Raw genomic sequence first — 23101 nt, forward strand, 5'->3', positions numbered from 1 at the left:
TAGTGATCTACCCTCAAGCAGATGGCGCTGCGATCGAATTGTTGGGCGACTGGCATTCGTTTGGCCACCTCTTCGACGGCCTTATATCCTAGTCAGAAGTTGAGTGTCGAGGCTCGTCGACTTGGTTTTTATTTCATGAGCTTTGTGCGTGAATAAAAAAATGTATTAAATTAAACGTTGATTTTTTATGCAGATTTATAATGTAAAAACACATATAACATGAATCATAAACTGTGTTTTAATTACTTCGACGAATTGTTACTTTCACAGGGATTTATTTGTGAATGGATAAAACGACATCGTATTAATTTCGGTGATCAGCACATCCGAAAAGAATCCGCAATGGAGTAATACTTTTATTTACGTCATAAACGTCCGTACATAAAAATATCTTTACACATATGAAAGCACATGTACAATGAACACTTACAAAAATTGGAATGTAATTTACGACGCCGCAACAAACACCCAATCCGAAACACACCCCAAATCGTTTCTGCGGACCGATTAATTGACAATTCCAACCCAACCGCTCAATAAATAGACAATAAATTATTTGGCCACTTTGAACGCGCGGAAAATTAGCTACCACAAGAACTCCTCGGCACGGTCCCGTTCGATTTCCTCGCCATCGACTCGTTCGACGTCGTCCCCTCGTCGCTCAAACTCCTCCCCAGCTTCGGTCTGTTTTTGAAAATCCTAGCCCGAAACGGACTCTTCTGAATCTTCTTCAGCTCGCCGCCGTCCATAGAACTATAACTCCTCGCGAACGGCTTCCTCACGTCGCTCTCCACGAAGAACAAACCCCTGGAAAGCTGCGGCGAGGAATTCGAAAGCGGTTTAGTCTCCGACACGATCTTCAACTCGTTCTTAATCTTGTCGGTTAAGTTGGTTTCTAGGTCGTGCTTGAACTCGGTGAAGGGTAACGAGTCGTCGATGAAGACGTCGTCGCTTTCTTCGTCCACGCTGGAGCTTTCGACGTAGGAGGGGTTGATTTGGGAGACGTCGTTGGTCTGGTGGGGCCTGTAGGGAGTCGCGGGGCGCACTATCGAGACTTTTTCGTTGTGCTTGAGGGAGTCGCTCGAGTCGGACGACCCTTCGGGTAGGGTCCAGATGTGTCTGTTGGTTTCGGCGGAAGCGACGGCGATCGTCGCCGCCGTCGTCGTCATCCTCACTTCCGACTTCTTCTGGTAGTAGATCTGGGAGTTGGAGCGAGCCTTCTCCGTGTTGTTCCTACTCAGGCGGTCGTTGTAGTTGCACGACGGCCTGGCATTCGGGGTTTGAGCTTCCTTGTACCCGAACAAGTTGCAGAAGAAGTTCTTCAGAGCTGAGCGAAAATCGCGCAAGTGGTAGGCGTACAGAAGGGGATTCCCTGCTGAGTTGAGGTGCGACAGAATGATGCACGAGAACATGAAACTGGAGTCGACTTTGCAGTCATGACAAAAGGCTAAAACGCAGTTGATGGTATATAAAGGAATCCAACAGATCATGAAAAATAATACTATAATGGCTAGGTTTTGGGTGGCTTTGACTTCGCGTTTTTGAGCGGCGCCGAGCATTCGGAGCATGGTTCCTCCAGAGGAAGACCTGCCGTTCTCCGGGTTCATGGTGACGATGGCGCGCAGCTGGAACGACGACAGTTAGAGGGTGCGCGTGCTGCACAAAGGGCTTACTTGTTTGAGGACCACCCTGTATATGTGGGCGTAGAACGCCGCCATGAAGAGGGCCGGCGTGATGATGGTGCCGAAGTAGAGGAAAACGAGGTAGTTGTAGTCCATGACGTGGAGAAAAAAACATCTGCCGTCGAAGTGGTCGTCGTTGTGCCAGCCCATGAGGGGGAAGAAGCCTACGAGGCTGCCGGTCACCCAGCACACGGAGATGATGACTAGAATAAAAAGCAAGATTTTTATTTTTACTACCGTCACAGCTTAGGGACTTTTAGGTTTGTCCACCCGTCAGATGTGACGCCGTCATTTTCAATTCAAAATTTTTGTACTTATTTGTTTCAACGAAAAAATGCGCGAAATAGTACATATTCAGATCGGACAAGCCGGCAACAACATCGGCACGAAAGTGAGTTCATAGCGTGTGAAGATTTCTAATTATCTGATTAATTTTCATTATTTTTTCGATCAATCATAATTTTCATTACGAAGTTTGGGTAATGGAAACTGTTGTTTAATCATAGGGAGTTTTTAATCACGGTTGCACTGGCCCGCACCAACAGATTAATTTCGTAGCGCTAAAAATATAACCAGACTTTATTTTCTTTTTAATTATTTGTCGCCATTTTGTGCCACACGAATTCATCGAAGTCGTTTCCAGTTCTGGGAGCTAATTTCCGACGAGCACGGCATCGACCCCAGCGGCTACTACCACGGCAACACCGACCTTCAGCTCGAAAGAATAAACGTCTACTTCAACGAGGCCCAGGGCGGGAGGTTCGTTCCTCGGGCCGTCCTCGTCGACCTCGAGGCCGGCACTATGGACTCCGTTCGTTCCAGCGCCTTCGGCCAGCTGTTCTCGCCCGACAGCTTCATCTTCGGCAGAGAAGGCGCGGGTAATAACTGGGCCAAAGGCCACTACACCGAAGGCGCAGAAATAGCGGACCACGTCCTCGAAGTAACACGCAAAGAAGCTGAAGGCTGCGATTGTCTCCAGGGGTTCCAAATCGTGCACTCTCTAGGTGGGGGTACCGGGTCCGGCATGGGGTGTCTCCTTCTTGGAAAAATCCGCGAAGAGTACCCCGATAGAATCATCAGCACTTTTTCCATCATCCCGAGCCCGAAGGTGTCGGACACCGTGGTCGAGCCGTACAACTGCGTCATGTCGCTGCACCACCTGGTGGAGAACACCGACGAGACGTACATGATCGACAACGAGGCTCTGCACGATATTTGCTACAGGACGTTGAAGCTGTCGGCGCCGGCTTTAGCCGACTTGAACCACCTTATCTCAGCGGCGATGTGCGGGGTTACGGCGTGTATTCGCTTCCCGGGGCAGCTGAACGCGGACTTGAGGAAGATTAAAGTGAATATGGTGCCGTTCCCGAGGTTGCACTTCTTCGTGCCGGGGTTTGCGCCGCTGGTGTCGCGGGGCGCCATGCAGTATCAGGCTCTGACGGTGCCTCAGCTTGTTCTCCAGCTGTTCGACGCTAAGAATATGATGTGCGCTTGCGATCCGAGGCACGGGAGGTACTTGACGGCGGCTACGATTTTCCGGGGGAGGATGTCGACGAAGGAGGTGGACGAACAGATGTACAATATACAGGATAAGAACAGTAGTTATTTTATTGAGTGGATTCCGAATAATCTGAAGTCGGCGATTTGCGATATACCGCCTAGAGGGTTGAAGATTTGCGGGACGTTCATCGGGAATACTACGGCTATCCAGGAATTGTTTAAGAGGGTGGGGGAGCAGTTCTCGGCTATGTTTAGGAGGAAGGCGTTTCTGCACTGGTACACGGGGGAAGGGATGGAGGAGATGGAGTTTACGGAGGCGGAGTCGAACATGAATGATTTGATTGCGGAGTATCAGCAGTATCAAGAGGCGTCGACTGAGGAAGGCGAAGACGGAGAGGGTAACGACGACGACGACGAAGAGGAAGAAGAGGAATAGCAACGGGCTGGATGTCCAATAAACAATTAAGTTTCATACTTTCACTTTTTACTTCCCGAGCGTTTTTTAGTTTTGGGATTTTTCAATTTTTCAAATCAATCAGTGATTGATTGATTGAAAACAAAAATTGCAATTATTTTAAAAATGTTTGAAAGAATCGGGATTTGTTGACTTTTTTAGGTTTCACTTCCCTCGTTACAGCTTCTGTGCACTTCACAAAAAGTAAAAATTAATTTATTGGAGTGCGTGCGACAATAAATATTTGCAAGTCTCAAATTGGACAAAAAACACGATTTTAATTTCGTTATTTACATGGAGCAAGAGCCGAGGTCTCGCCTCAAGCAAACTGATCAACGTAGTAATTTTGCGAGGAAATATTGATTTACAGCATCATTTACTATCAGTGTTGGACACTTGAAAACGTTGCGAATTTTGATAAGAGGAGACTAAGCACATTCTCGTACAAAATCTGTTATAATTATCAAATATACATAGTCACGTTCGGTAAATGAAGCTTTCGAACAATAATCACGGCCCGACTTGGAATACACGAGCAAACCCCTGAAACACTTTTAGCTCACAAAGAATTTCAAACTCAATTTTGGTAAAATGCTGCAGTTTTTCTTCGTAGTTTTGTTGGGTCAGGGCGAAATTAGACACGCATTCAGCGGAAAACGTGGTCGGAATTTACAATTCATGTAAGTTTGAAACATCAACAGTTGTTACTTTCACCGACATATTCTACGCCTAAGTCTAGGGTGCAAGCACGAAAACCGGCACTAAATTAGACAAACCAGTAAGAATAAAAACGTCGCTTTTATAGGAGATCGAAGATAATAAAAAGCTAGAGGCTTCATTATTTATGTGTATCGTGTCATAAAGCGATCAAAATCTTCAAATAAGACTTACTCGTTATGAGTTTTTAATTCCTGGTACTTTCCCACACGTAATACATCGCCTGATATTAAGCAGTCGAAAAATTAATTTCTGTCCCGTTTTATCCTTTATAGCCACTATTCAAACAAGTTTAATGCCCTGTGTGATACCCACCGAACTCCAATAAAACGAAAGTTGCGTGACAATTTCAAACGAAGAAAATGGCTTCACAAAAAAATGATGGTTTTGTCGATTTATCTAATAACTTAATCGTTCGTTTCGATTAATTTTCGTCGGAAAATCGTGTTTGTGGGTTCAGACTCCTTAGCCACGATTCGGAGTCTCCTCACGTAACATTCCTTTACTTGTGATTAAGGTTCAAGCCCGGTAATCTGAATCTTAAAAGGACAAGTGTGGCTAATATAGCTTACACGAGGTATAAAGACAGTCGTAAAATAATGGCGTTTGTAACGTTTATAAAAGGTACAAAGGATTATTCATGGCGCCTGTGATGCTCATAAAAGGTAGAAAGGATTATTCATGGAGGAAATGGGCCGTGTGGCCCTGCACGTACACAGGGAAGGCTGCCAGACTAACCAACTTTACATAATTTCTATTCTTTTCAGAACAAAAAAATTAATAAGAGAAGATTCAAAAAAGGTGTTATAAATCCAGCTCCGATACACTTTATGGCCACCGGACCCCAATAAAAGTGCACGCAGCAATAATTTTCCTCTCGGAAGTTAATTAAAACTAACTGTGTCTTTAACGACTTAAGTCTGAGTCTTCTACACTCAACTCTAATGAAGCGATTAAAATTTAATTATTGATATCACGTTTTAGATTCCTGGTGGCGTGGTTTATAAAAAGCACGCAAATTCGCTCTTATTTTAACAATAACCAATACACGCACTATTTGTGTCATAACTCAATTCATTGCTACTGCAAATTGATTAGATAAAACACGCTTAATTACTCATTTATAGCGATATCTGTCTGTTACAACTAAATATAGCGATATCCTTGATCGCAGCCGTTTAAATTTTCATTTCGATTAAAGCCCATCAAAGCGGCGAATTGTACCTGCGGTGTTCTCCAGACACTCATGAAGCATATTAATTTCGGATTATGTAGTCAGGTTCCATGATGCAAACTTTTTCCTAAAAATTAACAGAGAAAAATATTTTTTCGTTTGTCGTTTGGACGTGAAATAACCCGACGGCGACGTTCCTGTGGGTGACACGGAGGATATAATTTGAGAAGAAGCAAGATAAATGCGTCCGCGAAATTTATAGCGGCGGGATTGCCCTACGCTATTTGTTAGTGCTGCCTTCAAATTACATCAGCTGCAAATAACTACATTTAATGGAACGTAGCGTAGTAGTTGATAGTGAATTCCGCAATACATTCTCGCTTTTATCCACTTGTTGGCTTCGGATGCTAACTCGAGATAATTCGCTTTCTCGAGTTCTAATAAGAAACTGAAGCGCTCGTGAAATTTATTTCGGTTTCGTTTTAGAGCCGGTCGTTACGCGATCTAATGTATGGATGTTGTAAGTTGCGCTTTTTTTTGTGGAAAATGTGAAAGGATTTCGATATTTTTATTATATTTGGAGGCGTCAGGGTTTTCTCGATGTTCGCACTGGTTTGCGTTTCCAGGGTCGGCGGCGTACTTATGTTCTCGAGTTTCTTGACGCTAAATTGTCTGAATGTGTTTTATGAGATTATCCTCTTTAAAATTATGTAATGGAACGCTTTTATGATTTAATGGCGCTTTATTCTAGTTGAAGTGACACCGCTGGCAAGATTTGCACTAATTCGATTCAGTTTAACAAAAAAAGGGTTTCTAGGACTGACCTGCCACTTCATGTTTTCTCGACGTTTCATGAACTTTAATTTGAAAAATCGCGGACGGTTCTGCAAATTCCGATCGTATTTGCGTATAAAATGCAAATTAGCGTGTTTATTTCAGTATGGATTAAACTTGTCCATTTATCTTGTTTCATCACATGCTTAATTAAAACGCAACCAGCTCTAGATGCAGCGATGACAGTAAACAAAAGTTTAATTTAAATTTATAATAGAGGTGTGAATATTTTCATTAAATTAAAACCGGGAAATTCGATAATTCAGTTATCAGTTCTTCTTGGACTAATGTAAAGTCTTTATGTAAAAATAAGCAGAGAGACATTCCTTGAGTGATATTTTTTAGTTTCTCTCTCCCATCACTTTTACTTTAAATATCAAAAAAAAAAAAAAAATATTTTCTGTAAATAGATGAGCACAGCTAATGGATTAACGTCCTAGGAAACTCCTCAAAGTGTCAATTAATACAAAACTTAGTTTGAAACCAAGTCCTTCAATCAAGTTATCTCTAAGCTTCAACAACATCGAAACACTTCTTGAGTTAATGAAACACAAAAAAGCTTCTGTGGATTACGTCATATTTTAAATGACACCTGTTGATGTTACGTTGACCGCTAAAAATCACGTAATTTCTTACAAAATTAACAATCGTCAATATTGAAATTACGTTAATTAGCTATCGTTTGTGACAGCGGATTTCATTTCTGTGATTTATATTAAAAAAAAAACAACAACAGCTCGCGACACGAATTTAATTCCACATTTTCCTGTTACGAAACGAAGGAAACCTCCAGAATAATGATGCGCATATTTCACCATCTAGAAATATCGTGAAAGCATACAAAGTGTTTGTTGTGTCCCTTCTCGTATAACACACGAAAATAAAACCATTCCAGATGGTACATTTTCATAAGTAAATATTTATCTAACCCGATAATTAACGTTTCGGGATGACAGACAAATTCCTAACCTTTGGGATAAATAAGAGTGACAAGTGACGTTGGCAGAACGTCACAAATAAAAATGATAAAAACAAGAAAGTCGAAGATAATTAAATCATTCTTCCTTCTCACGCGAGCAGAAAGCCATCGCGTGTTCTCTGCAAGGCCAAAATCATTTATTATCCTTTTCGGAGCAAATGTGCCGTTTAATAACCCAGAGAAGCACCAAGTACACAACATTCGTCGTTAAATCACGACGCCGTAATGAAATTAGTGTAAACTGTCTAATGCAGAGTTGTCATTTATGATAAACAACACAGAGCACTCTGCGCAATTACCTATGGCGGTCTTCGTCCTGACATTCCTCGAGTAGCCCATGGGGTGCAGGATGGCCCAGTACCTGTCTACCGACACAGCCACCAGGCAAAAAATGGAGATGGTGCACAGAACCACCAACAACGACACCGTAAACAGGCACGCGTGCAGGTTCTGCGGGATACCAATCGAAGACAGGATGGCAAAGGGGATTCCCAGCAGACCGACCAGCAGGTCGGCCACTGCTAGTGACACGATGTAGTAGTTCGTCCTTCTCCGCAAACGGCGCTCTTTTCGAAACACGAAAATGACTAGGGCGTTACCGATCACAGCGAACACTGCCACCAAAACTTCGCAGATAACGTAATATAAGTTCATTTCGTCCTGTTGGTAGTCGAAGCGGGTGGTATTTGTCGACTCCATTGTGGGAAGTTGAGGAACTGGGGCAGGGAGTTGAGATTTATTCATGTTGACCAGGTTGTCCGCGATGAGTGGATTATCCCACGCCCATCTCTCTCAGGATGCCGCGCTTGCCGGTGGGCAGTTCCATCTGAAAAGGGATTCGCCCATTTATTAGAGGTCGACCAGAAAAAAAAAGCATTTTTCTAGTTTGCGTCACATAGAAGTTAGTCATAGAGAAATTCAGTATTCATTTAATATATTTTTTGTGCGATGATGTCATCAATATTCTGGAAAGAATAAATAAGTAAATAAATAAATTTCATTTATTGGTCTATAATCGGTAAATTATTATTATTATTAGCGTCTTATCAGAATTACAAAGAAATCCGTTCTGTGGTTGCTCGGGGAAATTCTAAAATTTGAATGCAGAAACTTGGACTAAAAATAACATGAAAAAGATGGCATGTCGAAATTATTATCAGGTGTTTAATCAAATTTGAAATAATTTTACTTGGTGCAAAAAATTAAAGTTTTAGACTAAAACGAAATAAATGGAGGCAGATCAGTTCTGGATTAATTATTCTGTTTACCTTAAAATATTTTTTTACCTCTTTCGCAAAAACTGATAAAACAGGCAAAAAACTCGGTATTTCATTTTCGTGCAGCAAAAACCTCTACTCTTTCACACGTGATTAACGAGCTGCCTTATCCGAAATATTTCAGGCGGCTTGAAATCAATGTGAAAAATTGTGTGGAAGAGGCTGATAATGAGTCAAAACATCTGGCGATGTCAGACACTTTTAACCATCTTTTAATGTTTTAATGGCGGAAAAATCAATAACAAACAATAGCGTCGAAGGGGAATTAATACGGCGAATTTCAGAAAAGAATACGAGATAACTATGATTGAAAGTGTCAACTGAATTCGTCGAGGCGAGGCGTGCAAAAGTTGGAATTTATTCACGCTCGGAGAAGTAGCGCATTATCAAATTCTAAATCTTAAAGTAGAAAATGTTTTCGTTTCATTAAAATTAACGGGTTGTTTTTCTGGTTAATTTCGCCTGAATTACGGCAAGTTTCCAGCGTTATATGAAATTCTGAAGAGCGAAATATGAAACGTGAAAATAATAACCTTTTGTCTCAAAAGAAATCCATACTCGAAGCAGAAACAAAAAAAATCAGCATTTTCACTTTCAATTTTTATTAGGAAACCGACTTGGGTGTTAAGTGATGCCATCCTCTAAGACGATTTTTATCAAATTAACGCATGAATCACGGTCCAAGTGCAAAACCATCATAGGCATTTGAATGACAAAAGCCCGGACCGTGAAAAGGCAATTACAATTAATTTTAAAGTGCGGATAATTTCTAATTTAATAGCCTATTACTGCCTTCCACGGATCAAATTAGTTTTATAAGACAGGATGTTGGCAATATCATGTTTTGTTGTTAACATAAATGAAAACTTTATTACCCATTTCATTTTAATGACGTCATTCTATGTAAATAATATTCCGAATTTTCAGTCAATTAACAATCAAAATAATTAAGAATCGAATCCCAAAGCGGTAATCATCATTACGTTCATTGTCCCTAGTACATCATTTTTTCGCGCAATCGATGAATGGCATCCAATTAAAAAAATTAGCTTCGATTCAGGCGCGTCGTGGATTTCGCGGTTATTTATAAGCCGCCATAAAAAATAAGAGCAGAGATAGTTTCGATGATTTATTTTTAAAATAATTTTCATTTTCGGACGGCTTAGAAAAACATAATACAAGGACCCCAGCGGCCTTGGAAAAACCAATTTGCATGGATGTCGCTTCTTTAATTAAGTACCTTCGTGAGTCAAATACCATTAATGGTAATACCGTGCTAGAAAAACGAGATGAAAATGATAACCGCCGTCATAAATTTCGCAGGAAAGAAAGCTACATACACGAAAACGAAACAAATGTCAAGAATTTGTTAAGAAACGCTTGTTGTTTAAAAAAAATCGATAGGGCGGACTTACATTTCGAAAACAATTTTTCTTTTCTGAATGACTTGTTTTTTTGCGACAATCACATTCTGAGGTTTGTTTTCGACTTACTTCGCCGCGTCCATTAACTGATACTGTTATCACTGAAAATTCTCTGAACGATATCAAAACGCTAACCACGACACGCATAAGAGAACTGTTGCGTTCAAAACTAGTGTTTGTGTGATCCTCTAAAATGCGATTGCGCAACTTAATTGTCGCTCTCGGGTGAAAAAATTCAAAATCTCTTTTACAACCCCAATCATAACAACAATTTTATACAACGAGGCTGTAAAATATTCACTCGTTTTGTTTTAAATGAGTTTATAGCTGAAATTGAAACTTGACACTCTATAGTTGTGGACGTTTCGAATATTCGAAAGGAAAAATTGTCAATTTTTTAAGCACTGTTATCCTTTAACCATTTTCGTTACTGAGGTGTTCTTTAAGGACTAAAAAATAACTGTCTTAATGAAATTAGACAAGGCGATGAAACCGCACAACTTCGACGAAAAGTGGGAAAAATGAATTTCTTGCAGTTCGAGTTGTTTGTCGCATCGATCGTTGTCTATATTAAGAAAGTTTCACACCCCATGCTTGGCCAAATTATCAATTAGGAGAGCCGTGGGGGGTTTACTAGCTGAGGAATGTTCGTGTGTTGGAGTTGGGATGGTACTATCAATTTCCTGTACGTTAATAGGTGTTTACTACTTGTCATTATGAACTGTTTTCATTAACATTCTTTTTGTAGTTCGTCGCAATGTGTGATGGTCTTATTTTATCCACTTACTCTAATTGACTCCACCTTGGAACATTAACATTACAGGGGGCGGTTAAATCATTTCCAGACAAAGGGGACTTTGCATGAATGGATGTTAGTCACTTCACTACCACCAGAAAAACCCATAAAGTTGTTTACACGTTTCAGCATACAACTACTGTTCAAGATTTACTAAAACGTCATCAATTGTCACAAAGTGTTAATATTAAAAATGTGTGAAGGGATGAACTCAAGCAATCGATCAGTATACAGTGATTTTATTTAATAATAATTTATTTAAAATAGTACCATTCGTGCTTAAAAACAAACTAGAATTTTACGACGTCGCGTTCAACAAATTAACGTAAGAATAGGCCGTTTGAAGTACCTTAAACACCACACAATGAAAAAATTACAAGTACGACTTCGGGACGTACCCCCAGAATTAACAGAAGCGACAAAAACGTAAAAGGTCCTGCGTGGATCAAAATAGGTCGCTGCGAACGCATCACAATCGGAACCACAATCTTCTGAAACTTGGTATCCATTTGGTACCACCGCGATTGATAAATGGCAGCACCTACAGACAAAGACTACCCAGAATGAAAGCCACCAGTAAATCGAAAGTACCTCGTCCATCAGCCGTTGTCCTCCAACACACACAACAAACAATGAAGAGAACCATCCAGAGAAAAGCGACATGGAATCAATGGTAAAAGCACTCTGTAACCCAACACAGGTATTAAACAACCACTAATACCAACTCACCGCCATGATGGTATGCCCGATGAACCCAAACAGAGCGCCGGCTACCAAAACATGAACAGAGAGACTAACCCGATAACTTCGATTCATGTCTTTACCGATTCTGCAAAACTTGGTTAGATCTGTCGTACCAAGAACAAATCGTACCCAAAAATAAAAACGTGGTACTCGACCCAGCGCGCTAGCAACTCTTGTCGTACGAACGGATTTTTTTCTTCCACCACCTCCACGAGGAGCATCTTCAAGTGCTGGATGCGTACCACGAGATGTTCCATGGTTTCCAGCATCGCCATCGAGATCATCCCGGCTGCTCCGTACGTCACCACGCAGCAGTAGCACTGCCAGAGATAAATCACTTGTTTGACTGGGAAGTAGTCGTAGTCGAAAGGCAACCATATGGGTGCCACCAGCCCACACACCTCATCCTTGCAGTCTCCAGTGTAAATCGCCGGCCACAAAAACACCCCAACTATAGCTACATGCAACACAAATCGAAAGGATCTGGCGACCTCATCTAACTCTTTGTTCCGAATGTCGAACTGAGGAGGTTTCCCGAAGTTGTCAAAATCGGATAAGTCGGAGATGATTTTCATTATGGTGGTTCGGTTCGTGATGAAGAACGACGCGAAGTACATGACTCCGAACTGGCTGGTGACATTCTCGGCTGTGGCGACCATGTCGATGTTTTGGTTGTCTAAACAAAGAGTCGGAAATTTAAGAAAAGCGAAAGTGGTACTTACTGGCTAGAGCCACGACTAGACGGAGGGCGCTTCCGACGAGGAGGAACGAACCCGTGAGGAGAATCAGATAAGCTGGAGTTGTGGTGGAGTTTGGGTATCGGGGCCAGAGGTAAACCCGAGTCAAGTGACCCAAAGTCGATTTCATGATGACTGTAGACATTTTGGTGGTATACACCGTGGGGTGGGTTTTATATAGAAAGAGTGTAGGGTGGGGATGTGGAAGACTATCAATATTTTATGTTAATTTTTAGACATGTGAATGAATTTTGTGTTCTGTTCCAGGTGTTCACTTCTCACGTTGCTTCATTTTCGCACCTAGTGTTTTCCTGTGACGTGCAAGCTCGTAATCACATGCATTTTCATGTTTTAGCACTGCTGGAAGCAAGAAATGTAACATCGATTGTTGAGAAATTATACATTTGTGTCGCCTCTTGGAAACTCTGGTTGAATAAAATATTATTCGGAACATCTGGTGGCTTACTGTATCTATTTATATTGTATTATCATAGGTGAATTTGGAGGGCTGGCTCAGTGTGACATCTTATGTCGAAAATAATAGTTAATTGTTATTAATAATTCACCGCTCGGTAATTAAAATTAGGGTTCTTCATTTATATATTCGTAACTCGTGTGTAAGTCATTAAAATTGAATTATTTTATTCATTATGCAGGATTTTGAACGCCTTTATTTGAGAGAAATTTAACAAAAATAGTTTTTTGTCGCTTCAGCGTAGCGTTGATTTACTTTTTAGTGGGGAGTGTTGTGACGTCCTAAAAATAAATAATTTGAAAGTGACGATTTCTTCAGTTTGTTCATGCTCAGTTTCACTGTTTTATTTATAATATAAGAGAAAATTATGATTCATATGACATACATAGAAAACAATAATTAAATTTAATCAATATTTCATAGCTTAATAATTGTAATCAAGTCCCGTTTTCATGCATTTATTAAACTCACGGTTAATATTTTATTAAGTTTTACTCGCTGTCACGTACATACATGGTTTTTAATAAATTAATCCGTCGAAATAAAACAAATCGATGTTGTTGAGACAGTTGGATTATTTTTTAGGCAATTTGTAAATTTGACAAAACAGAAAGAATATAATGCTTTATTACTATATACCTGATAAGTACAAAGATGTGCTTGACAAATAAGCGACGATTTCTTAATTATATTTTTATCTAAGAACTGCTAGAATAGAATACGATAGTTTCATAATCTACAAAAAATGAATAATTAACTTCAAACACCACTTCTTGAAACTCACAGAAACGAATAGCGAGAAACTTAAAACATTGAAAGGTCCCGTTTCCAAAAACAACGGTTTCTGGCTCCTCATAATCATAAGAATTAATTCCTTCCTCAAATTCGGATCAGCGTCGTACCACCTGGAGTTATAAGCAGCTTCTGCGATCGAAGTAGACTGAAACACCCTCCAGATTATATATTTTTACACAATATTGTCACAATTACAGCATCTATCATAATCTGTCCCGATAGACACGCAAGGAAAACTGATTCAATCCATCCAGCGATGTGCAGCATAGCTCCAAGATCAAGTTGCTAAAACCACTAAAACTTAAGTCGTCTAAAGCACACACCTTACCTTCAGTATCTGGTTTTCCAAACAGCCAAAAATTATTCCACCAGTGGCCAAAAACGTAAACATTTCGTTAATAAAGCAACCATTAACTCTTTCAGAGTAACTAATAATAAGATTGTGGTATTGGATGCAGCGATTAAGTCTTTTCCTATCGGCTTCAAAATTTCCCTCAAAACAACTCAAAAGCATCGAATTGAGTTGATCGATTCGCAACTTGATGTTACAAGCGATTTCGAAACTTTGCAAAGCGACGAACATGATGCCTCTGTCTACGGTTACGTAGAAACCGAAGATGTACAACATAACCAAAACAAGGGTCAACCAGTGGTCGGTGTCAAAGGGCGTCCAAACAGGTGTTAAAGTTCCACAAACCTCGCCAATCTTTCTCTCTCTTCTACATTTCGGAATGTTGATGATTTTAACGCCGTTGTAGATCAAGGTTGCGTTTACTGCATAGTAGAAGATAAATGTGACGAAATAGCCCAGTTTTTTGTTCATGGTGTCGAAAAGAGGAGGCTTGCTGAAGGTTCGAAAATCGCTCATGTCAAGCAGTAGAGACGCTAATTCTTTCTGCTTGACCACGTACATCGTCATCATGCCAACGTAGCTGAAGAAAGCTGTAAAGATCGCGAAATCTTCACTCACGTCGACTGTGCCTTCTGAAATTTATACTCGAATTAGAAAATGGGGGGTCTAGGTGTGGGTTTACCTTGAAGCGAGAGCAGTAGGTGCGAAAAAAGCACCAGCCAGTTTGGGATGGCGAAAAATACGATGAATAATAACTGCTTGATGTAGAAACGTTTGGATGGGTTGAATTCTTCATTTTCGTCGGGCCAAATTAAAGAATATCGTAGAAAGTGGCAACTTAATTTACAAACTTTGATCTCCGGTTGTTGCTTCATTGTTTAGACTAGAAGTGTGTGTGTGGCTGTGTGGCGAGGGTTTATATAGTTGGGAAATTTTCAGTTATGTGTGTGGTGGTAAAATTTTGATCAATAAGATACATTTAAAGTCAACGTAATTTTTTATGAGACGTTTCATCGAAGAAATGAATACTGGAAAAGATAGTTAATAATAAATTCAACCAACTGTATTAGTGAAAACTTTAAAAAAAGACAAACCAAGATAAATAATACAGTGTGAGAAAGAGGAAACGTGAAAGGGCAATTAAAACGACTTTATTCTACATAGGAGATAAATTAACAGGTAACAAAACGGCATTAATAAATTTTTTCACACTCGAGTATTTGAAGAACTCTCCACAGAAATTTCACGTATTTCATAATCTTCGACAAGTGTTGTTGTTGTCGTGATTGGTGCAAAACTACTGCCACTAAACTAAAAAGTAACACTTCACAAATGTCACTGTTGTCTGCTAAAAGATTAAAATCAGTGACAGTATTTTGAGTCAGTATTTCTACCTTCCACATGATGTTGTAGATTTGCTAACTTGTAAAAATTATAAGTTGTGCGAACGATTTTCAGCCATTTTAACACCTTGTGTTGTCTGTCTCCGATAAAACAAATTATTGTTTTCAGAAATATGATACTAAAGACGCAGATCTGCTGCTTCTGCATAGTCATCATGAATTGTTGATTGTCGACGAAATTGTTAGGGGTAGCTTTAATTAACTTTAATTGACTGGACACCTTTCTGTAAGTAGTAATTACCGAAACTGTTCTTCTCTGGGTGAAAAAATCAATTGATAATTTTTTAATGAATTCGTGGTTTTAATTTGAATAAGAAAATAATTTGTGGGTAGTTATAACCAGTCTTGTTTAAAAGGACAATGGACAAGACGTGACTGGCCCACTGGTGAATCTTTAAATAAAAGCAGCTGCTGGTTGAGAACAGTAAGAGCATGCATGTAATATAATAATTATGACTTTGTATTTGACAATTTTAAAATTTATTGTACATTTCTATTTCAGTTAATGAAGAAATCCCAGAAGAGCAATAAGTGAAGCTCAAAAATGCACACGTGAAGTGGTGTTTATATGTGATAATGCAGGTAATGGATTATTAATTTTTTAGCAGAATAATTTGCAAACACTCAAACACAAGATGCAATTACTCGTTTACTAATAATAATTAAATCTTATTCTGTCGTATTATAATTATAAATGAAATTGTATGTGTTTTAACACATTTTGTGACAGGTGAGTAAAAAAATATATGTAGTTTTATAATATTATTTTCGTCAATCATCAACATCTTCAGGTGGTGTTTTCTTGTTGTCAAAGCTGTCACTTATATTTATTTTACTTTGTGGTAGGGAGTGTTGTGACGAACCTTTATTTCGTAGGACAGCTGGGTTTTTTAAGCAATAATAGGAAAATTGTATTTTAGTAAAATAAAAAAACAACCTAATGCCTTATTATTTATTTATTAAGTACAAATCCAGGACAGGTAAGTGAAGATTTTATTATTGCAGTTATTCCGTTTCTATCTCAGGAGTGCCAAAATAGAATACGACAGTTTCATAATCTAAAAAAAGTCATAATTTTTAACCACTTCTTTTGGAAAACTTACAGAAACGAATAGCGAAAAACTCAGAACATTGAAAGGTCCCGTTTCTAGGAACAACGGTTTCTGACTCCTCTTGATAATAAGAACCAAGTCTTTCCTGACATCGGGGTCCGCTTTATACCATTTCGAGTTATAGGCGGCTTGCCCTACCGACGTCGACTGAAACAACTTCTAGAATGTCTACATTTTACAAAATCCACATTACCGAATCTATCAAAATCTGTCCAGAAAGACACGCAATAAAAACTGCTTCGATCCAGCCAGCTATATGCAGCATAGCTCCAACGTTAAGTTGCTAAAAACACTAAAATTGATTTCATCAAACTTAACACACCTTACCCTCAAAATCTGATTTTCCAAACAAGCACAAATTATTCCAGTCGTGGCCAAAAACGTAAACATTTCGTTAATAAAACAACTATTGAATCGTTCACACAAGCTACAATGTCTCACTTATTAAAAAAAAAACACTACGTAACAAAAATACTCAATGAGAAGACTGTGATAGCGGATGCACCCTCTAAGTCTCTTCTTATCTCCATCCCGATTTCCTTCAAAACAACTCAAAAGCATCGAATTGAGGTGGTCGATTCGCAGCTTTATGTTACAGGCGATTTCGAAACATTGCAGCGAGACGAACATGTTCACCCTGTCCACTGTTACAAAAAAACCAAACACGTAAGACACCATCAGGGTAAAGGTAATCCAATGGTCGGTGTCAAACGGGGTCCACACAGGTGTTAAAGTCCCACAAGTCTCACGAATCTTCCTCATTCTTCTACAATTCGGGATCTCGATGATTTTAAGCGCGTTGTAAATCAAAGTTGCGTTAATCCCGAAGTAAAAAATAAATTTCGAGAGGTACTTTAGTTTCTTGTTTACGGTGTCGAAGCGAGGGGGTTTGTTGTAGGTGCGAAAGTCGCTCAGGTCTAGCAAAAGGGATGCTAGTTGTTTTTGTTTGGACACGTACATGGCCATCATGCCAACGTAGCTGAAGAAAGCTGTGAAAATTGCCAAGTCCTCGCTGACGTCGACTGTGCCTTCTGAAATTTAGTCGAATTAAGTACATAGAATTGAAAATAATAAGTGTGGAGGAAGTTTTACCTTGAAGGGAGAGCACTAGGTGCGAAAAAAGTAGCAACCAGTTTGGAATGGCTAGAAATAATGCAAATAAACATTGCTTGATGTAGAGTCGTTTCGATGGTTTGAATTCTTCATTTTTGTTTGGCCAGATTAGAGAGTATTTGAGAAAGTGGCAACTCAGTTTACAAACTTGGATCTCAGGTTGTTGCTTCATTGTAGTTCGAGGGTTGAAGTTTTTGTGACTGGAGGTGAAATTTGCAGCGACTTATATATCTACGTTTGAGAATTTTTTTAAGGAACATTAATCAAAAATTGATAATAGTCGTCAATATGAAAAAAAAAAAATCTCAGTTCATACCAATAAAAAACAAACTTTAACAAAGAAACTAAAATCTCTGCGTCATAATTTAGGGTAAAAACAATGAAAAATTGATTGTTTTATTCATGTTTTAATGTGTCACAAAAAACTCAAAACAAACTTCTAAACTTATTTTATTGATATTTTTAGTACCCTAGAAATTTAATTCATAGTAAAATTCCCACGAAAACTACTTACTTGAAAGGCTAACATTATGAAATAATGTGACAATATGATCAGTTCGAAAACATAAAGCACTTTGAGAGTGAGTTTGATCTTTGGCGGGGAGTGTTGTGGCGGTCTCCTTATTATATAAATACGTACTTTATTAATAAATTATTATAAAATAGGGAGTTCCGTGCCTGAACACTAACTTCTGACATATGCAATATTTCACATGTTTTTGAAAGTTAAATAAGAATGCAACTGTTAACTTTGCATAATGGGAGTTTAATATTTGATGTAGTTTACAGAGTTGAGGGCAAGAAAAATAAAACTATGTGATTGTGTTTGTGTTACGGGTAAATCGATCTTAACTGCCTTGCCTATATTCACTCAGAAACATATCAGGTATGAATAAAAGATCCTATACCCGATTTAACTAACAACTGAAACCATCAATTTCAAACACAAAATTCTCCATATTTCAGCAACATCATTCGGTTCTTTTCCACTGAATTATTTCAAGAATTCTCCACCACAAGTCCAAATCGTTTAAAAACTCCAACAAGTCTTGTGGTTGATGCAAAATTACTGTCATTAAACTGCAAAGAAACACCTCGGAAAGGTCACCTTTACCTAAAAAGAACAAAAGTCACTGTTATTCACAAATTGAGCACTGGACTTACGACAAAATCTCCGAGTTTTGTGAAAACATGTCAACAGTACTGGCAGGGTATATTTGTCTCGAATAAAATAAATTACGATTTTCAAAAGTATGACGACGTAGACCTGCTGTTGCTGCTTTGTCATCATGAACAAGTTCTGATTGTCACTGAAATTGTTCGTAGGGTCGTTAATATATCGTCAGGCAGCTTTAATTAATTTTAATTGAGTAGACACTTTTCTCTAGGTAGTAATTACCGAAATTGTTCTTTTCAGGGCGAAAAAATCAATTGATAATTTTTTAATGAACTCGTGGTTTAATTTGAATAAGGAAACTCGTGGTTGGTTGTGGTTAAGAGTGAAGATTTGTGAGTATCCATTTAGCTTTAAAACGCAGTGAACGAAAACTTCATAAAATAGTGTGACAGTTCGTCACTGTCCAGTTTTTTCTTGCAAGTTTTTTTAGGTATCCGTAAAAATGAACACTTCTTTTAGACTTTATTCCATAGATTATAAGGTCAGGTTTATCTATACGTTTTCTTTTTTAAGGAAGTTCTCAGTAATAAATCAGGAAGTTTCGAGTTGGTCTCATTGTGTAATAGTCAGTTTACTTTCAAGTGGGGAGTGTTGTGGTGGCATTTTTCTTGTATACACACAGAGATCATTAGTGAATGAGTACAACGTATAAAAAATAATAATAAATATAAAAAAAAACAAATCGATGATCCTTCTTATCTTCCAAACACCTTTCACTTACTTGATGCCATCAAAAGTGTTAAATATGAGTAAGCCGTTTTAAAAATCTACAAAAAACGAATCACCGTTATCCTTCGAACCTTCGACCTACCGTTAAAATAAAGACGTTCGAGATTTCAGCAAAAGGCCCTGCATGAATAGTGATAGGTTTTTGAGCCCTTTTGAGAATAGTGATGAGGTCTCTTTGAAACTTGTAGTCTCTGTCGTACCACTTACTATTGTAGACTTCTTCACCTATCAAAATCGACTGAAAAACCATGCTCTATCAATGACAAACTTATTTTCATATCTTACCCCATCGTACAACCTCTGAGCCGAAAGACTCGAAAAAATCGCCGCACAAACCCACACAACGAACAAAGAAATGGTCTTAATCGACATCCCCACCGTCAGAATACTAAAACCCATAATCCCAAAAAGAACCCCCGAAAACAAAACGTGAACAAACAAACACCGTTTGTAGATTTTGTCGACGTCGTGTGCTAATCTAAAAGCTCGGATTATCACAAAGTAAACAAAACTTAAAGCAGTACTCGAAAATGTGATTGTGGTACTCCAGACACCTCGATACTTGTTGTTTCCTCGATTCCTCGTTCTCTGTTTCAATAGCTTCCTTAATCATAGTTCGCAAGTGCCAAATTCTGACTAAAACGTGTTCCATTGTTCCTACAATAAGAAATGAAATAGCGGCCGAGCCTTCGTACGTCCAATAAATCGAATAAGTTTGCCACATGTAGAAGAGTTGCTTGTTGGGGAATTCCTCGATGTTGAAAGGCATCCAGGACGCAGTGACTAACCCACAAATGTCTTTAAAGTGTCGAGCTTCGTTCTGGCGTTCACAGAAATGTCGGGTTAAAATAGGCTCGAAGAAATAAGCGGTGACTACAGTGTTCAAGCCCATTTTGTAAGCTAAAGCTACGTATTTGAGTTTGATTGAGTGTTCGTCGAAATCTGGGGGTTTCCCGAAGGCGTCAAATTTGGAAAGTTTGAGGTACAAGCGTGCTGCTACTCGCTGCAGAGGCACGTAGACGATGATGTAGTAGTAGACCCCGATTTGGGCGGTGACGGTGATTAAGTCTTCAGCGACGTGGTAGAACGATCTGTCTATATTTTTTATATAAGATGATAGTAAACGTTTAGCGTACTTACTGGGTATTGACACTAGGGATAGGTGTAAAACACTTCCGACAAGGTTGACGATTGTAGTGAACATTACTATTACAAATTTGACGTAGAAGGAGACTGGAGGATCGAGTTCTTCGTCTCGTTTTGGCCAAATTTGACAAAAGTGCATAAAATCGAGAGTTTTTCGCATTACTGTAATGCTCATGTTTGTGTTGTGAGTGTTGTGATGAACACACAACATAAAGGAGAAATGGATACTTAAAATAATCATATGGGTTTATATATTCATTCTATATATATTAATAGTTGTCACATGTGTTGAAATCTCAACACTCGCTCTATTGTAGGTGTGTTTCATTTTAAATTAATGTTAATAAATAGGGATAACTTCAACCTAGCGTTATCAAAATAATAGTTATTAACATTTAAGTGTGTTTTAGTGTGTTCCAATTGAATATATGTATTACGAAGACGTAATCAAGATCGATAAGAGTGGCTTCGTAAATTATTAGCATTCTTCAAGACGTGTAATTGCATTTTTACTTTTTATTGGGGAGTGTTGTGACGACCACTATTTTTGAAAGTGTTTATAAATCATAATAAGAACAAAGTTAGGTGATAAATGACTGTAGCTGAGTTTCCTGTCAGGTGTGTTACCGCAGCCGCTTTCATCTAAGCAAAGCGAGAATCGAATAAGACATTTTCATAACCTGAAACATAAAATAAGTAAGCTTTGAACACTATTTTTAGATCGTACAGAGACAAACAAAGCAAAACTCAAGACATTGAACGCGCCAGTATTTATAAATAGCGCTTTCTGACTTCTCATGATGACAAGAGCTAAGTCTTTTCTCAAACAGGCGTCTGCATCATACCACTTGGAATTATACGCAGCCTCTCCTACGGAAGTCGACTAAAAATCGATTAGTGGAAGTACATCAGATGGTTGTGTTTACCGAATCTATTAAAATCTGCCCAGAAACGCATGCAAGAAAAAGCGATCCAGCCCAACCACAAATGTGAAGAATGGCACCAACGTTGTGTTGCTAAAACCCACTAAAATTTCTTAAAAAAAAAAAAAATCGCACGTCTTACCTGAATAATTTGATTTTCTAAGCAAGCACAAATCGTTCCAGTTAAGACAAGAAAAGTAAACATTTGGTTCATGTAACAGTCGTTAAATCTTTCACAATATCTACAACGTTTGCTTGAATTTATCGAACTCGATAATTTAGTCAATTACTTAATAAGAGCGCTGTGGTAGTAGATACATGCGTTAAGTCTTCTCCTGGCTAGATTTCGATCGTTAAAACAACACAACAGCATCAAATTGAGTTGGTCGATTCTCAGCTTTATGTTGCATGCGATTTCGAAAACTTGCAGGGTGATGCATAAAACTCCTCTGTCTATAGTTGCGACGAAAAAGAATACGTAAATTATGAGCAAGGTAAGAATGTACCAGTCGTCGGCATCGAAGGGCGTCCAATAGGGTATTAAAACCCCACAAGTTTCTCGAATTTTTCGCGTTTTCCGGCACTCAGATATATCGATGATTTTGATGGAATTGTAAACCGAGGTTCCGAACATGCCGTAGAAAAACACAAATTTGGTGAAATATTCCAGTTTCTTGTTTACTATGTCAAAAAGGGGAGGTTTGCCGTAGGTTTGCGCGTCTCTGAGGTCTAGTAAAAGCGACGCTACTTCTTTCTGTTTAATTACGTAAATGGCCATCATACCGACTAAGCCTAAAAGGGACGAAACCATGGCTAAGTCTTCAGAGAGATCGAGGCCCTCTAGAATTTATTTTATTTTTATTTTTATTGGGGTTATGATTTACCTTCTTGTGAGAGGACTAGATGGATGAAGAGTAGCACTGTATTTGGTGTTAACACAAATATTATGAATAATAACTGGTTGATGTAAAACCATTTCGATGGATCAAGTTCTTCGTTTTTATTAGGCCAAATCAGAGAGTATCGTAAGAAGTGGCAGCTTAATTTGCAGACAGGGATTTCTGATTCTTGGTTCATCGTTCGTTGCGAGTTCAAAGTTATTTGTAGCTGCAAAAGTTGCAACCACATATATATGTCGCGGAAATTACGGTTAATTAGCACTAAGTGGTAGTAAGAAATAATTTTGATCAATAAAGAACTGTACTGTGGGATGCATTTAAGTTCACGTGTTGAATCTTGTATGAGGGTATTCTTGGAAAAACATCTGTCGATTGTAGTGATTAACGTAAACAGGAGAAAAATAAAAAATTGGTCGAAAGTTATTCCGACAGAACTTCCCTCGCTCCTGAAGTACAGTCCAACAAATACTGCTTCCCTTGAAAATTATAAAATTTAATTTTGCGGAATTTTAATTTAAATGTAGAAGATACTACAGTCACAGTGCAAACATCGTCGTTACGATTAATTTATCGTTAAAGAAAGACTCCAATTTTTTTTAACTAAAAAACCTATCTAAAAATTCTGAAAAAATTCAGGGAAGTAGATCTCGACATGCTGA

At 38.7% G+C, this 23101-nt stretch overlaps 7 protein-coding genes across 8 annotated transcripts; 1 reads left to right on the top strand and 6 right to left on the bottom strand.

Moving 5' to 3' along the window:
- Positions 1–342: 342 nt before the first annotated feature.
- LOC135136005 (adenosine receptor A2b) lies at positions 343–10181 on the bottom strand. 2 transcript variants are annotated; one of them, XM_064065116.1, is made up of 4 exons: positions 10033–10181; positions 7640–8166; positions 1674–1885; positions 343–1625 (listed from the first exon to the last, which is right to left on the bottom strand). In XM_064065116.1, exons 2-4 carry the CDS (start codon positions 8082–8084, stop codon positions 582–584), a joined length of 1701 nt encoding a protein of 566 aa, XP_063921186.1. In that variant the 5' UTR covers positions 8085–8166; positions 10033–10181; the 3' UTR covers positions 343–581. The 2 variants fall into 2 exon arrangements, with proteins under 2 accessions (XP_063921186.1, XP_063921187.1); XM_064065117.1 differs by lacking the exon at positions 10033–10181 and adding an exon at positions 9151–9221.
- LOC135136006 (tubulin beta chain-like) lies at positions 1960–3630 on the top strand. Its single transcript, XM_064065118.1, has 2 exons — positions 1960–2073; positions 2326–3630. The coding sequence occupies exons 1-2, from the start codon at positions 2017–2019 to the stop codon at positions 3616–3618; spliced, it is 1350 nt and encodes a 449-aa protein (XP_063921188.1). The 5' UTR covers positions 1960–2016; the 3' UTR covers positions 3619–3630.
- Positions 10182–11135: 954 nt separating the features above from the next.
- Positions 11136–12463, bottom strand: LOC135136088 (odorant receptor 4-like). Its single transcript, XM_064065215.1, has 6 exons — positions 12304–12463; positions 11711–12257; positions 11567–11666; positions 11429–11521; positions 11236–11391; positions 11136–11186 (listed from the first exon to the last, which is right to left on the bottom strand). Exons 1-6 carry the CDS (start codon positions 12461–12463, stop codon positions 11136–11138), a joined length of 1107 nt encoding a protein of 368 aa, XP_063921285.1.
- Positions 12464–13487: 1024 nt separating this feature from the next.
- On the bottom strand, positions 13488–14815 carry LOC135136089 (odorant receptor 85b-like). The gene is made up of 5 exons (XM_064065216.1): positions 14623–14815; positions 13917–14572; positions 13784–13873; positions 13578–13733; positions 13488–13529 (listed from the first exon to the last, which is right to left on the bottom strand). The coding sequence occupies exons 1-5, from the start codon at positions 14813–14815 to the stop codon at positions 13488–13490; spliced, it is 1137 nt and encodes a 378-aa protein (XP_063921286.1).
- A 1544-nt stretch (positions 14816–16359) lies between these two features.
- On the bottom strand, positions 16360–17740 carry LOC135136090 (odorant receptor 85b-like). The gene is made up of 6 exons (XM_064065217.1): positions 17548–17740; positions 16931–17486; positions 16783–16882; positions 16649–16738; positions 16447–16602; positions 16360–16401 (listed from the first exon to the last, which is right to left on the bottom strand). The coding sequence occupies exons 1-6, from the start codon at positions 17738–17740 to the stop codon at positions 16360–16362; spliced, it is 1137 nt and encodes a 378-aa protein (XP_063921287.1).
- A 799-nt stretch (positions 17741–18539) lies between these two features.
- On the bottom strand, positions 18540–20678 carry LOC135136091 (putative odorant receptor 85d). Its single transcript, XM_064065218.1, has 6 exons — positions 20615–20678; positions 19999–20569; positions 19760–19952; positions 19557–19712; positions 19467–19512; positions 18540–18682 (listed from the first exon to the last, which is right to left on the bottom strand). Exons 1-6 carry the CDS (start codon positions 20676–20678, stop codon positions 18540–18542), a joined length of 1173 nt encoding a protein of 390 aa, XP_063921288.1.
- A 580-nt stretch (positions 20679–21258) lies between these two features.
- LOC135136092 (odorant receptor 67c-like) lies at positions 21259–22620 on the bottom strand. Its single transcript, XM_064065219.1, has 6 exons — positions 22428–22620; positions 21834–22383; positions 21686–21785; positions 21547–21636; positions 21348–21503; positions 21259–21300 (listed from the first exon to the last, which is right to left on the bottom strand). Exons 1-6 carry the CDS (start codon positions 22618–22620, stop codon positions 21259–21261), a joined length of 1131 nt encoding a protein of 376 aa, XP_063921289.1.
- Positions 22621–23101: the final 481 nt, after the last annotated feature.

Source organism: Zophobas morio, unplaced genomic scaffold, assembly GCF_036711695.1.
Source record: "Zophobas morio isolate AGI-343-1 ecotype UQ-CSIRO unplaced genomic scaffold, CSIRO_AGI_Zmor_V1 ptg000026l, whole genome shotgun sequence".
NCBI lineage: Eukaryota > Metazoa > Arthropoda > Insecta > Coleoptera > Tenebrionidae > Zophobas > Zophobas morio.

What these genes read in the sequence shown, in the direction of transcription:
- LOC135136006 (XM_064065118.1), top strand. Translation starts at nt 2,017, where the DNA reads ATGCGCGAAATAGTACATATTCAGATCGGACAAGCCGGCAACAACATC. An exon ending in GCAACAACATCGGCACGAAA is followed by an intron (nt 2,074 to 2,325) that starts GTGAGTTCATAG and finishes AGTCGTTTCCAG; the next exon opens with TTCTGGGAGCTAATTTCCGA.
- LOC135136090 (XM_064065217.1), bottom strand. Translation starts at nt 17,740, where the DNA reads ATGAAGCAACAACCTGAGATCCAAGTTTGTAAACTGAGTTGCCACTTT. An exon ending in CCTAGTGCTCTCCCTTCAAG is followed by an intron (nt 17,487 to 17,547) that starts GTAAAACTTCCT and finishes ACTAAATTTCAG; the next exon opens with AAGGCACAGTCGACGTCAGC. An exon ending in GTTTTTCGCTATTCGTTTCT is followed by an intron (nt 16,402 to 16,446) that starts GTAAGTTTTCCA and finishes GACTTTTTTTAG; the next exon opens with ATTATGAAACTGTCGTATTC.
- LOC135136091 (XM_064065218.1), bottom strand. Translation starts at nt 20,678, where the DNA reads ATGTTCACTACAATCGTCAACCTTGTCGGAAGTGTTTTACACCTATCC. An exon ending in ATCCCTAGTGTCAATACCCA is followed by an intron (nt 20,570 to 20,614) that starts GTAAGTACGCTA and finishes TAAAAAATATAG; the next exon opens with ACAGATCGTTCTACCACGTC. An exon ending in AACACTTTTGATGGCATCAA is followed by an intron (nt 18,683 to 19,466) that starts GTAAGTGAAAGG and finishes TGTTCTTTTTAG; the next exon opens with GTAAAGGTGACCTTTCCGAG.
- LOC135136089 (XM_064065216.1), bottom strand. Translation starts at nt 14,815, where the DNA reads ATGAAGCAACAACCGGAGATCAAAGTTTGTAAATTAAGTTGCCACTTT. An exon ending in CCTACTGCTCTCGCTTCAAG is followed by an intron (nt 14,573 to 14,622) that starts GTAAACCCACAC and finishes TATAAATTTCAG; the next exon opens with AAGGCACAGTCGACGTGAGT. An exon ending in TGGAAAACCAGATACTGAAG is followed by an intron (nt 13,874 to 13,916) that starts GTAAGGTGTGTG and finishes TAGTGGTTTTAG; the next exon opens with CAACTTGATCTTGGAGCTAT.
- LOC135136092 (XM_064065219.1), bottom strand. Translation starts at nt 22,620, where the DNA reads ATGAACCAAGAATCAGAAATCCCTGTCTGCAAATTAAGCTGCCACTTC. An exon ending in GGCAGATTTTAATAGATTCG is followed by an intron (nt 21,504 to 21,546) that starts GTAAACACAACC and finishes ATCGATTTTTAG; the next exon opens with TCGACTTCCGTAGGAGAGGC. An exon ending in GTTTTGCTTTGTTTGTCTCT is followed by an intron (nt 21,301 to 21,347) that starts GTACGATCTAAA and finishes TTTATGTTTCAG; the next exon opens with GTTATGAAAATGTCTTATTC.
- LOC135136088 (XM_064065215.1), bottom strand. Translation starts at nt 12,463, where the DNA reads ATGTCTACAGTCATCATGAAATCGACTTTGGGTCACTTGACTCGGGTT. An exon ending in TCGGGCATACCATCATGGCG is followed by an intron (nt 11,522 to 11,566) that starts GTGAGTTGGTAT and finishes GTTGGGTTACAG; the next exon opens with AGTGCTTTTACCATTGATTC. An exon ending in GACAACGGCTGATGGACGAG is followed by an intron (nt 11,392 to 11,428) that starts GTACTTTCGATT and finishes CATTCTGGGTAG; the next exon opens with TCTTTGTCTGTAGGTGCTGC.
- LOC135136005 (XM_064065116.1), bottom strand. Translation starts at nt 8,084, where the DNA reads ATGAATAAATCTCAACTCCCTGCCCCAGTTCCTCAACTTCCCACAATG. An exon ending in CAGGACGAAGACCGCCATAG is followed by an intron (nt 1,886 to 7,639) that starts GTAATTGCGCAG and finishes TTTTTATTCTAG; the next exon opens with TCATCATCTCCGTGTGCTGG. An exon ending in ACAGGGTGGTCCTCAAACAA is followed by an intron (nt 1,626 to 1,673) that starts GTAAGCCCTTTG and finishes TCGTCGTTCCAG; the next exon opens with CTGCGCGCCATCGTCACCAT.